This window comes from Cyphomyrmex costatus, unplaced genomic scaffold (genome assembly GCF_001594065.2).
Source record: "Cyphomyrmex costatus isolate MS0001 unplaced genomic scaffold, Ccosl1.0 scaffold97, whole genome shotgun sequence".
NCBI lineage: Eukaryota > Metazoa > Arthropoda > Insecta > Hymenoptera > Formicidae > Cyphomyrmex > Cyphomyrmex costatus.
The window spans coordinates 1,006,851-1,021,757 of record NW_017280561.1 but is presented as its reverse complement, the minus strand read 5'-3'; the positions used below and the strand labels follow the sequence as shown (position 1 = coordinate 1,021,757).

General features: G+C 34.0%; 1 protein-coding gene across 1 annotated transcript in view; it reads right to left on the bottom strand.

Moving 5' to 3' along the window:
• Nucleotides 1–3,057: 3,057 nt before the first annotated feature.
• Nucleotides 3,058–14,907, bottom strand: part of LOC108782134 (twisted gastrulation protein homolog 1) — a 12,591-nt gene continuing 741 nt past the window's right edge. The window contains exons 2-4 of the mRNA XM_018550313.1: nucleotides 4,908–5,131; nucleotides 4,153–4,359; nucleotides 3,058–3,529 (exon numbers count right to left, since the gene is read on the bottom strand). Coding sequence (XP_018405815.1) covers nucleotides 3,201–3,529; nucleotides 4,153–4,359; nucleotides 4,908–5,130 — 759 coding nt within the window. The 5' untranslated portion in view covers nucleotide 5,131 and the 3' untranslated portion in view covers nucleotides 3,058–3,200. The remainder of the gene's footprint in view (nucleotides 3,530–4,152; nucleotides 4,360–4,907; nucleotides 5,132–14,907) is intronic.

Here is a 14,907-nt window from a genome sequence, read left to right as displayed (position 1 = left end):
TACAACAAACTCAATATATATTTTTTAAAATTATTTTTGAAAAACGTAAAGCTTTTTTAGTTTATACTTTATTTTTCACAAGAAATCTCTTTTTGTTGTATTCGGAGAAATTTTCGCGATTCATTCAAATGATTCAGTGATCCAAAAATAAATTATTGCCATGATAAAACTTGTTGATCCGTGAATTCACTTAGGGATGCGATAAATTTTATTTGTGTTGTGTACATGTTTGATATTTGTGACGGCGCGAGTTAGTACGTGCATATTGAGTGTGCAACTAAAGATAGAAAAATATATGTATAAAGAACGTTATACAGACTGCTCACTTTGTAATGCTTACGGTACAATCAATCGCGATAGAGTTCACAGAAAAGCATTTGACATTAAAGCTACACTGGTGATCAATTCCTGTTATATACATATATTTTTTTTTTAAAAAGAGGTAAAATAAATAAAATATATGTATAATTTTTTGGACAACAGAATTGAAAATCAATTTAAAAAGGTACCAGAAAATGCACCATTATAATTTTAAGTTATTTTTTTATTAGAAACCAGTTATTTTGACTACTTCGGTCATTTTAATGTTAAAAGTGTTTGTCGTATATTAATTTAGTAAGTATTACGAAGTGCAGCTCCGTCTGCATTAAAAAAATAAACGTTCTATATATTGTTAAAACTCGTATATACATATGTACGCATAATCCAATTGAGGAATATCATTTCACTCATTTATGAGGATTACTCTTCTCTATTCTTTCAAATCCCACTTAACATTAAAGTGCACGAGCATGCGATCGTTATTCACGCGCTCTGTCGGATAACGCGAACTTTGAGTGTCTTCGCATGCATCTCGTTAAACATCATTGGATGCTTTCCATTTAATGACATAAGTTCATAAAAATATTATGTCTTTGTTATCTCAGGATTCCGTTCTCGATTATCAAAAGCAAAACATTTATATCAAGCTACTGATTCAAATGGCCAATGATTTCTAAACGGATCTTTCACAATAATTAAGTGTTTATTCTAAGATTATTCTCCTCAAGAGTCTGACTTAACTGTTTATAAGAGAGACTGTTCCTATCCATATTATCGATTGGCTAAACCTATTACGTCATACGAGATGTAGATTTCCATAGTCTCTCGTCATTTTGAGAGTTATACATCAAAATTCCTGTGGAGAGCTAAAGGCTTGCAAGATACTAGCTGTTGTAAGAAAAGAGTTAAATTATCCAATAATAATTAATAAGGCTCTATATGTATAAAACAATGTAAATATAAAGAGGGTAAAGAGCCAAATAAATTAATGAACTATTTAATTCAAATAATTATACATAATTAAATTATCCAATTGATAAATCTTTGCGACTTTTGACGAAGATTCGACAAGAATTAAAACAGGTCAGCGATAGAAGTCTCATTGAAGTTCATATAATACAGATAGTAGATCTAGTAAAAATCTAGATCTACCATCTATACTTGACCTTCACCGAAAGTACTGTCGTTGACTGGTTCCAACTCGGGTTGGATCCTAGAGTCTTGAACTTTGTTACATAAAGTCGCGGTTTTGACATCAGGACTCAGGAATTCTTCTTAGTTAGGAATTCTAGTTAGATTGTTAACGTGTGGCCTCTGCTCCCTGAGAAGGCTGTTACTGGATTTTCATTTTCAGATTTGTTTCATCGCATGGTACTATGATCATTTATAGTTAGAAAACCATACAGAGGTTTAAACAGAAGAAGTACGTCTTTGTTACTCATTAAATATCAAGAAAGATGATGTTTTGTGTCATTAAATGAAAAGCACTCATTACTGAATCGATTCTAAAGCATATCACATTCCACTCGAAGAGTCGCGTTCTTACCTGTTGCATATACATCAATTGTTCTAGAGATACGCAGTGTTACCGCTCGTAAATTTTCGAACACTTCATACATGTCCCATACTACATAAATAGAATTCAGTATATCTGCGTATTATATAAATAAAAATCAAATAAAATAGTCATTGTTAATTTATCTCTATGATTTTTATTTCAAACAATTTTTAATTTATTTTCGGAAATCTTAACTAGTCTCTCATTTTTCTTGTCAATAAAAAGTGTCTAAAATCGGATGATAAGACGTTTTTTTGCATCTGAAGGACGACTTAAAGACATCTTATATATCACAATTTTAGCCTTTGTGTTGCTTCTCGAGTTCTTATATGCCTCTTTTACAACTATTAAACAGCTTTTATATATAATATAGTTTTAAATAAAATGACATTAAACTTTGTTAAAATAGATGTAAAAATTAATACATCAATAATGTAATAACATCGTCGTAATAATAGCGTTTACACAGCATTTAACGTCCAGTAGTTATAACACATCGGGTGTTATAACTTCGGCATAAATCAAGTCAACTAAACATAGTAATGTATACGGTAAGTAGAAATGTTTTAAAATTGTTCCTCTGCAAGCATTGTTTTACAGAATGTCTGAACATTTATTAGCTATACTATAGTTTGCGATGTCCTTTTCCAGATAAATTTCCAGAAATGTCTTACATGTGTAAAATGATCTCGATATTCTGATCAAGAGTGATTTGTTGTACAATTTTATGGCACAGACTCGATAATAAAGATTTTCGATGTTATACAAATAATCTAACGCTGCTCGATTGCATTCTTAATAAAAAAAGAACAAAAAGCCTACATTTTTTACAATATTATATATTATATACGTTCCAGTCATATACAAATAAAACCCTCTCCAACAAGATTGTGTCTGGTTGTATTCGCATTTGGCGATACGTCGATTATTTAGATATATATTTCCAAAATCGTTTGTTAGCGATTTTGCGTTTTAAATTACAAAATTTATTAAAATCTTTTTTGAATTAAGGGCAACATTCTAAAATTAGACTCATAATTAGATTCAATTAGAATCAAATCATGAAAGTAATTCGTAGATTTATTAACTTATTATCATGAAATCGCAAACGCTAAACGATTTCCTAAAATATAAAACTCCAGATATTAAGATTGTAGTGAAGTTTCACTTGTACGCGATGATAAAATGATTTCTTTATAAAAACAAATAATCTCGTAATCGTAATTTTATCGAAATGTCTTTTACGATACTTTTCCCTTTATCGCACTTATATTTTAAACGAAAGAATGCCGAGGGAAAGCGTCGAAGACGAACGCGACGGCTAATCCTCTACGTCTTCACCTAGCACATCTTCGTCCTCGTTTTGACCGTAATCGTCATACGCCGTCTGCGTGTCCTTCAGGTCGCCCTCCTCCTCCTTGTCCCCCTGCGAGCACAGCGTGCATCTCGATTCATTGATTCCGTAGTTGATGCACGTATCGCCTATACACTCGCAACAGCCGTCGTGGAACCACCTGTAGCTCGTAGCGCCCATACTCTGGCAGGACGCCCGACATTTGTTCCAGGAATTGCACTGCGCCATAAACGCGACCGTGCAGTTCACCGTCATCACGTTTGGCTTCAACGGATGCAGCTCCTCGTTCGCGGTCTCTGCCAACCAAAACGTATCATTAAACTCATGGCATCTATAATCAACATCGTTCGCATCTCAATGAGCTTTAACCATCTCACACAGAATTAACCCGTCGCGGTCATCCAATCAAAACAAAAAGCTATAATGACATCAAAATGGTTCCAAAATACGATTATGTTGTTCAATTCCTAAATTCTCTCCGACGAGGACGTAATCATTTAATTTAATGTATTATAATCGTGGGATAGAATCCTCTCAAAATCATTATAAAATTCATATGAAGTTCCGATGTATATATAATCCGATAATTACACACGAGAAATAATTGTGTGATGTTAATCATTTATTTAACCAAAATGATAAAATCATTTATTTAACCAAATGATTTAATTAATATACAGTGAAGAAGATTATTTGTTATCAGATAAAATGGTATGAAATCAAATCTGTAGGATGATATTTCAGCTAGTGATTACTATCTCGCTCTCCGAAGTTTCTACGTACAGTACATGGACCTAAGATTTTTTTTTCGCGCTGAATACGATGATGTTGTTAGAATTTGCATAACTCATCGGGATTAAGAATTCTAATTAGAAGGAATCGCGCACTCTCCTCTCAGTGGTGCAATTTCGATACTTACGTATATGATATTTCATTTGGTTGTCGGTTTTCGGCGTAAACACCGTCATGTCAAAGTCTACCGGATATGTGAAGGTGAGCCATCTCTCGTGCGGATCCGCTTCGGCCGTGAGTGCCTGGAAGAGCGCTGGTACTGGCTCGCTGAACTCCTCCACGTGAGATTTCTTGCTCAACGGATTGTCGGTGATATTCGGCTTCGGGCATAAATCTGCACACCCATTAAAAATGCGTCATATCATTTATCAAACCGCGTGGATAGACGGTTTATAAATTGAATACCTGCTTACTTCTTTTCACATTATACGAAATATTCCAATAAATTAAAAATCGTTAGTAATATTTAATAATTTATAATTATCACATAATTATTATAAATTTTCTTTTTTATACAGAAGTTATTTCAAGAATGACATTTACAACATTTAAAATAATGATGGATAAGTGATCGAAGAAAAAATGATTAATTTTAGTTCACAACAGAATGAAATTTCTATTTATTTTTTATTGAAATTAAAAGTAATTTAATCAATTTAAACTAATTTGTTTAAAATAAAAAAAAATTTATCCAAAATTGATGCCAACGTTAATTGTAATCCAGTCTTGATTTCCTCTCAATTTTCTTTCAGTTCATCCTTTTATGCAATTAAATGTTTGTTTATGCATCGTATGTATTTCTAATAATAATAATACAATACATCAAATAGATTGAAGAATATTGAGAAAGATTTAATTATATCCTTGGGCGACACATCTTACCTACGCACGAGCAGCACTCATCGTACAGATAGCTCAAGCACGAGAAGCAATCTTTGCAACAAGTGCAGGTGACCAGGTCGCACTTGCAGCTCTGCGTCAGCATGCACTTGCTCACGACGCTGGCGCAGATCGCCTCATTGCACGCTTCCGAGCGTTTCGTCGCTGTCGTCAACAACAGAATCCCGACGGCGGCCGCGACAAACAATGCACTCCAACTCGTCATCCTGTTTGGAATCACTTCTATTAAAATTCTATCATTTGATTTATACTACAAAACGTCTCACTTCGTGCGGATATTACAAGCTTCTGATGAAAGATAAGGAAAGTCCTTTGGAATTAGACACGCAAATGTAAATAAATGATAAACGTTCTTGAAATCTTTCAGTTTCAAAAAGTGTTTTGAAATTATACTAAATACAAATATTATATAATAATAAGGGACTTGAGTATGTTACGAAATAACAGTTTGCTGAGGTGTATTACTGTCGCAGCTTGGAATCTTTGTTTATATACATATATATATATATATATATATATAATCATTTTTTCATTTAAATTTAATCATAAATTCAATATTATACGTTATACATTTTTAAATAAAAAAATATCTGTGGGAATGGAAATGGGAGATAAGAGTGAGATGTTTTATAGCAATATGTTAATAATATCTTCAAGTTTATTGATCGTTGCAAAATATCTAAAATACAATTTCTTTTATCTAGAAAGATTTTTTAAAGGCTTTATAGAAATCGCGGTGAGTCTAACTCTAACGGTATTAAAAGCTAAAGCACAGACCTACTTTGGTCGTGTTACCGCTGAAAAATTATACCGCCGCGTTCAACGCTGGTCACGTAATTTTTATATGCACTTTTTTTCTATTCATACGTAGATTATTATTGTTTGTCTCCTCTTAAATGTCGGACAAGGTATGATTATAACATTTTCCTGCTCGCGTTACTCCCGGAATGACGTTACGGAGACGAGAAGAATGATTATGCCGACGAGGCCCGATTAAGATTATTAAGAATATTCACGAACGTGAGTCAGGGTGTCATTAAGCGGGAACGCTTGCTAAAAAGAATAAAATTTCAGTCTCTTCTCCTGGCAAGCGCTGCTCTAACGTGCTAACCCGAACAATCAGCGTAATGCTGCTGCTATTCGTTCCAGGGATAACGCCGTGCGAGGTCAACGTTTAAACTCGTTTAAGCTTTCGCAAATTCGGGGTCTCCTTGCTAATGGAAGTGGAAGTGATTTCGCTCTCTGCGCGAAGGAATTGTCGCGGAAATTCCGGGGCTCATTTGTTACGACATAAGGAGCATAAAAATGAATTTTCTTTAAAATGATTAACGTAAACACACTTATAGAAAAGATTTTCGAATGCCATTATTTTCATCATAAAATATGATTGATGTACAGACAATTGTATCGATTATTAACACGAGGAATATTTCCTTATAGAATAAAAATTCTTAAGTCTAAAATAAAATAATCTTAAACATCGGTTTTCTCCAACATATATAATCTCTGTTTATTGTAAAAGATTATAAGCAGTAAAACGTAATCAGTAAGCAAATTGTCCATGATAAAGAACGTAAGGCCATAACATAAGGCTATTACGTTTTAATGCTTAAGTTTTCGATAATACATGTAGCCCTTACGCATAATTCAAAAACGAAAGAAACAGTTTTTACAGTATTATGGCGAATTGTTAAATTAATAATAAGGAATGAACTTCAAAAGTATACTGAAAATTATTTTCTTTCTGTAAAGAAAAATCGTATTGTATTTCCATTGTAAGAACATATGTGATTCAATTTCTTCTCACAAGAAGATAACTTTCGATGTGTTTTATAAATTTATTCCATCGATTGCAAATGTTATTTTATTGAAAATCATTTCCATTTAAATATAATTTGCAAGAATTTTTATTCTATATTTCTTTGTTTTACAATTTGAAAACAGGTGACTAAACAGGAGTCTTAAGATTATTGAGTAAATATCGCACAATTATATTCTTTGTTTATAAAATGTAATTATATCTTTATGAAAAACACATAAACGCGCAAATTATTTTTACATTGAACATTTGGCCAGATAGCGGGGAGGGTAAAGAGACGACGTTAATCGAATGCAAAACGATCGTTCGTAGATTAATTGCACCTTTCAATCGCGCCCGTTAAGAATCTATTTATATCACGTATAATCGCGTCCTACAATATCTCGGTTGAATTATTATTGGAAAAGAATTCCACACTACACAACGACCTGTTACACGCGATGATTGAAAAGACACGACCGACTCGATCTCGTACATGCCGCGCTAGCGACTTTCATGCTCGCTCTCCACATGCTTTTATATCTTCTGTTTTAATACGCTATTAAAAGTCACTAAGAATGAATGTCAGAATTCAGAAAGAAAGAAACATATTCATATCCGTGTTCATGAAATTATTAAAAATTCGTTAAAAATTGTAACAACCTGATGATCTTACCCTATCAAGCGAAGTTTGATCCTTGACACGCACAAAATTTTTTTTAACATTAGACCACACAAATGTACAGCATATAACTTTCTTTTTTTTTACACAGGTATTTGAAGCACAAATATACTTTTTACACACTTCTGTATTTACAACTTAAATTGCACATCTTCACATTTGCGATTTACATTTTTAGTATTTACATTTGTAGTTTACACGTTAACTTGTTTTATAATCAGCTTTTCATAAAACTTTCTTTCCGACGCACTTTAGTTTTTAATAAATTTATTTTTATTTTGCCACAGCGGATGACGGGTGCTTCTAAGTAACTGTGTGTGAATTTATTTACTACGAATGTAATTCTTCGATTGCGCGCCGAAATTTTTTCAGATTTGAAACGCAACACTAATAAACTACCGCAGTGATATCAAGAGTTAAATTGACTAACAATTTAACAATTATTGATGCTGTTTACTCATCTTATATCGATTTTACTAATCTTGAATAACGTGTTAAAAACTGCAAATAATTAAAAATATTTTTATTTTATTTTTATGTACACCTTTTTGTAATACATTTTATTATTTATTCGTACATTTTAAATTACTTATTAAACTATTTCGTTTTACTATCCCCTCGTTATTTCGCATACCGACCGCATACCGAATGACAGGACCCACCAAGGCAGATTCTTGTGGACGACTAATCATGAAGATTTTAAGAAACCCAGAAACGACTGTAGTTTTAAAGGTAGGAAATCCCCACTCCAATTTCGAGACGGTCCTAAGTCATTCGTAAATGAAGGCACACCCACCACTGTGGAACGGTTTACGACGGCTTCCAGGTAATTATCTATTATGTTTTTTTATAAGTCGGCATAAGCAATCACACTTCGGTGATTTAAGTTACTTAAATACCTCCATCATACAAATCTCGATTCGTGAAAAGCCCGTCGAAAAGATCGCACGATAATTAAATTAATCACATTATTTTATCTATGCGTCAAATTGGAGATTAAAAGCTTCGAAAATATTTATTACTTTTGCTGAAAAGTATAATGCCGCTGTATAACGACTTAATTAAAACAAAAGGCGGACTATTTTTTAAATCTTATTGTAAGCGGTGATGCACCAGATATCCGGGAAGGATTTCCGAATATCTAATTTCGGGTAAATATATCCGGCTGAAACTTTATGTTGAAATGACGTGTATAATGGTATAAATATCTGAAAACTTTTATTATCAGTGATATATCCAGCGCCGGATATTTGCCATGTATCTAGTAATTTTAAAAAAATATATCAGCGATAATAAAAATTTTCTGGTATTCATACCATTATACATGTTATTTCGACATAAAGTTTCGATCGAATATATTACTATAGAAATCAGATATCCGACAATCCTTCTCTGATATTTGGTGCATTTCTTATTCATGATGGTATAGTGAATCTGAATAGCAAAAGTTACCCGGGTTATTTTGCTTTCTCCGTGTCAAATTGATATCCTTTGTATGATTCCTTTTGGACTACGTTCCACACTTTGGTTAGTATTGACTCGGATTTAAGACACAGTACAAACGTTTGAATTTCTAGAAGAGGGACATTTCTATTTTCTGCTGTGTTAATCGCTACTGTGGATTATGGCGCATTTTGGAAACTATACATCCGGGTTCCATCAGGTCAAAAGAAACTTCTTAAAAGCGATTTAAAAGCTTTCAACTAATCAATTCAGGGATTATCTGTCAAAACGGTTGACAGATATTTTCTGGTTTTTCGCTTGTTTGTCGAAACAATATGAAATGCTATCCTTTTGTACCACCGAGAGAATAAATATAACGTTAGTCGACCGTTAAAGTATGGGAAAAATTTTTCTATAATTTGTAATTCTGTCTATTCATCGCGATTGATTTAATACAGATCTCCTGTATTATTTTTTTAATATTCTTACTAAAATAGATAAGGAAAAAAAAATATGGAGTAAGTTAAGGAATGAAGATTTATAGATGTTAAGGTTCTAAGGAAATTGTGAAAAAGGAAAAATAAGAAGATAAAGAAAAGAAAGAAGAATTAGGACAAAGATTCAAGCATAGGATAGGAAAGATCGAAATCTATTGACACAAAAAGCAAGTTGGCATTATGTATCCATTTATAGTATACAATGGAAAAGTTATCGCAAAATACCTCTTTTAAAATGTAGATTTTTCCTAAATTTTATTTAAATTAAACAAGTATCACGATAAAAAAAGGAGAAAAATCTAATTTAAGAGGAAGGAAGTAAATTTTTTGAGCAAATAAATTTTATAATTTTGTATTAATGTTCTTCTTCTTCTTATATATGTATACAATACATACTAAATAGAAATTAAAAATACAGGTCTTGGATATTAATAAAAAAGAAAAATCAACTTCACAATTCAATGTTTAAAGGTAAAACGCGTTAACTCACTCAGTAATAATCATTATATCGGTACAAGTTGACCTAAGTCAACCTTATTGTTTATGAAATTAATTTTAGATCATTATATTATAAACTATTTTATAAACATTTTATAAATAGTATTTCGGAGATCAATTATTTATTATAAAATTTTCTTTTTTGTCCAGAATTTCAATATTCTTCCACTCAAATTTATGATGCAATTTATGGTTCGTTATCAGGAGATGTAGTCTTATTTATATGTTGACGGTGTTCATTAATCTTCGGTGTTTGAATTAGGAGATGTAGTCTTATTTATATGTTGATGGTGTTTATTAATTTTTTAAATTTGTTTATGTTGGAAAAGGAAATTTTTTGTTTGTATTATTAATTATATTTTTACATTTATTCGTAATGTCATGTACGTATTAAATGATAAATTATTAATTAATTTTTGAAATGCATTGATTTTATTTTATATTTGTTTTAGAATTCTTTTATTTTTCAAATATAAAATTCTATTCGTTAGCATTTTGGAAATAAATTCTAACGGGTAATGTTGTTATCTAATAAACTTTGATAAACGAATTCCAAATTTTTTTGTTGAAATTCTGAATGTACCAATAACACTGCTTTCGACCAACCCAAAAATTATTTCTCTTTTTTCTAATATAGGGTGCTGGGACAAAAAATTCAGAATCTCCCGGAAAATGTTGGCTCCTGGTACCAATCAAATTTTAATTTATTTTCGATCGTTATTGTGGTATCTAAAAAGTTTATTTTCCGCTGTAATCTGAGGTGAAAATTGTTGAATTTGTAAACTAAAACTTTATCAATTTTACTGATAGATACCATAACGAGACTCTGTCAACATGTCTATAATAAACCTATATATGAAAGTTTAGACTCTACCCAGCATTCTACTTTCCAAGTCCTACCACATCTGCAATTATCAGTGATAGTGGGGAGCCCATTGGAGTCCTAAAGATTGTGGTTTGTAAATCTGTCCATCAATTAAGTTGATTCTAAAACCAATTCGACCAGTTTTATAAATTTGTTCTTTAGAATTTTGCAGTTGGTTTAAATAAAATTCCATTCTCTCTCTCTCTCTCTCTTTCCTCGAGACAGTACAGTGGGGATATTCATAAATAATGATATCAAATATCATGTCTAAAGAAATTAAACTATAACCATTATTTATATAAATATCTAACAGTCTTCTAACAACTCAAAACTGTTATTTATGTGACTAGGAGTTATTGGAAGTCGGAATACTTTCAATTACTAATAAGTAAAAATGCAAGATGTACAATAAAATGGACCATCAATCGAAGTATGGAAAATTAGTTATTAAGAGAGATACACGAGAATGGGAAAAAGATTAGAATTTTGTGCGAAAATTGTGCAATAATTGGATAAATGTCATATTAATGTAAATTAGTGTAAAGTGTCTAATTTGAAAGGCTTGTGTGAGGCATTTATGATACAAAAGATAAGGAAAGAATGTAGTTTTAGGTTTAGGTAACAACAATATTTAGCCATCTCACGGATTTCAATTAGCCGTTAATCATAAAGGTATCGATGAGTGTGTAAGATTAAAAGAAGAAACTGTAAATCGAGTCTTTCTTTGCTGTATCAGTTGAAATAATAAATTTCTGTATACTCTCGTTAGAGACTGATCGCGTAAAGCGGAAAATGAATGAGTACCGCATGGTACGCTCAGGACACCGCGTACGTGGAGACGGGCGTAATCGGATTTAATAAAAATTCCAGCTCGCAAGGGAAATGTGGATGTTTGTCATCCAGGGACAGGCGTACTTGCCGCTGCTGCTGGCACTCACGATCAGCAGCCTCGCCTCTCGCGTTCTGTGCCCGAGGCGATGGAATAACTTCAATAACAAACGCCAATCGCCTTCGTAGAAGGCGGCAGCGAGCCTGGTATCTCTACCTACGTGTCCGCGTCGTGTACACCACGTTCACACGACGCGCGGAGGAAGACTTTCCAATCATTTTCTATTACTACTAGAGTATAAGCCCCTCCGTTCCCCTCCACCTCGCCCGCCGTGGTCCCATAGGTGCAAGCGTGTAACTCTTTAATTATGCGGATAAATCTTTCTGCCGTTCGAAAAGAATTGTGTACCGACGTGAGATAAAATATGAAATAAACACGAACAAGAGGAACCGGCAATGATTTTGGGAATGGCTTGCGGGATGTATGTATTTTGGATGTGAGGCTTTACTTTTTCATAACAATGAAGTGACATTAAACAGATATGTGAATAACACAACGAATAATACCTTATTCGGACCAAACTAAACCTTAGCGTTCATAATTAATAATATTTCAATATGAATATCTAGTTCTGTAAATTGTACGCTGATTTTTTTTTTATGTAGAGTCTTGAAACGTAATCCTGAAGTGAAATTGAGATAGCAATATTGTAAATTAAATTGATAAGTAAGTTAATGATATTGAAAGTAATAAGCATCTTAAAACACTTTGAATGATATTTATTTATTGTGTAAAAAACAATACCTTTTCAATTTTATATTTTATTTCTGCCATACGTTTCGGAAGAAGAAACGTGTGTTCGCATTTTAAATGAAAAAATCAATTTATGTATGTTACGTTCGAATCACTCACGGGAAGGGTTAAAATTGCTCGTGCGGCTTCGATGGAACTGGAATCGAATTTCGCAGAAGGTCAGCCTTTTACATGTCGCGTGACGCAATAACCCACAGATTAAAATATTTTATAACATATTATAATACTGGTCTGAAATATCTTGATAAAAAAATAGTTAACGCGATTAATTCTGTAATGTCATGATTTTTAATCGTTTAGACTCAATCTTTAAATGTAACGAGTAGCATAAACAATAGCATTTCTTTCGGTTAGCGCTTTTCCGTTAAAAAAAAATGTAATTAAAACGAAATCTCATCGATTCAATTAGGCAAGATGATTGGAATGGATAAGTATTGGAATTCAATCGTCCGGCATTTCCGAAAAATCGATCGCATGCGGTGATGACCTCCTTCGGTGCGTTTATATCCGCGTTATCGAAACAGAGCGCTGTCAATTGGCATCGCGCCGTTATTGCGCTATCGCTACCATTTACGGTGTCGTCTACCGTATTATTATTTTCGGTTATTGCAGGAATTAGCGAGCACACGAGAGACACGCTCGCGTAACCGAGCCTCGGCGCTCTGCGCTTGCCATATCAAACGGTCCGCACTTACGACGCGCGGTTAGCGTTAAAACTTGGCTGCGAGTGCTGCGACACAGCCTGTGATAACATCGAATAGCATCTTAATAATGGACAAGGGGCAATCGGAATGGGACGGCTACGTTTAACGCTAAATACGCTACTAAAGATGTCGATTGACAGCGGAATCGTTATTCGCATTTAATGAATGAATTATGATTCTATTAAAGAAAATGAGAAAAAACACATTTTCTTTTTTTTTAATATATTAAGAAGAAACTTTTGAATAGATTAATTACAGTACTGAACGAAATCTGTCAATCTTATTTTTTACATTAATTTTGCATTAATTTTTTACATTAATTTTGTTAACATTGATTTTTACTATAAAATACTTGTGTAGTCGTCACCTTCGTAGTTGCACCTGTTATATTATTTGCTACTATCTTATCCTTTTTTTTATATATTTTCTCTTTAATCATCTATCTACGCCTTTTTGTACAATCATTTCTTGTTGTCAATCTTTATGTATTTCTATATTTAACGCCGATTTTTTAGAATGGTTTCGATTATTATTTCTTGTTCGCATCTTATTTACAACGAGTGTGTAAACGAATTTTTGTGCCAACAGGGTATTCATTCAAATAGAACTCAGAACGGAACAGTCGCGTTTCGTGCTAATTAAGACGCAAATAGAAATGCGAACATTGATTTACGACATTCTGTTTAGCGAAACGTTGACACGATCGATAGATGTTTTCGTCCTAAACTCCTTTCAAAGAACCGACTTCGACCTCCTGGAAATTTCGGCAGTGCATTTAGGTGCTAATTGAATTACCGTTCGACGGATGGCCTTCCTATACTCGGAAAGATGCACTTAAGCGCGTGACACGATCGATCGGCGATACATCGCGGATGTATTTGCGTCTCTCCCAGTTTTCTCGAGAACTGAGAATCGGGCAATGAAAAAATGTGCATTGACCATCACCGTGAATATAGTTCGCCATTGAGGATAATTCCGTCGACGTTGCCGATGCGATCGCGTTCTGAAAAGTGTTAAGGTCGGTATCGCGGGCTACGCATTGAAGATTATTGAGATTGAAGGCTGGAAGATTAAAATTTCGACCAATCGAAATAAAAGAAGCTAAAATATCTCTGTGTTTATTGGTTAAATTTCAATCTTCGATCTTTGATCTCGATCTTCAATGCGTAGTCTAATTTCGGCCTTAGACCGAGTCCACCCGGCCGATATGCGTCTCTCCATTGATCGCGGATTGATAAATAATCGCGACTTGAGTGGCGATCCCGCACCGACGACTCCGAAACTCTTGCGGTCCCGCGACGATTCCGCGAAAGGCGCGCGTTGCAAATAGATCGATCGCGCTTTGTTCCGCGATGCCAATCCACCCCCGATCATCAGAAATAGCTCGCTTCTCTTTAAACGGAGAGTTTCGGCGAAACTCTCGAAGAGAGGAAGAACGGAAACTGTTAGCTAAACAAAAATTACGACAGCGTGGCCGTAATAGTTTCCCCCTTCGGGTTCCGCCAAAACATTTTTCGTCCTCGCGTGTTCCGTCAACAAGCCGACCCTCTTCCAGAAACGATTCTTCCGAAACGAGCGCGGAGGGAAGACAATCTCGGAAGAGACGAATTCCCAGCGGTTCCTCGGCCGATAATAACAACTCGTCGAGAGAGGAATCAAAAGCGTTCGATCGCGCTCAAAATTTTGAACGCTTCTTTAATTGGAGGGGAGCTATTTATTTTCCATGATTATAGAGAGGAGACCGGTCCGGCCGCCGCGATCCGGCACGATCGCGATCGCGGCGGATCCGGGCGGATCTTTCTCGCGCGCTCTTGTTGGCAGCAGGAACGGGGGATCGGGGGAGGGGGGGGGGG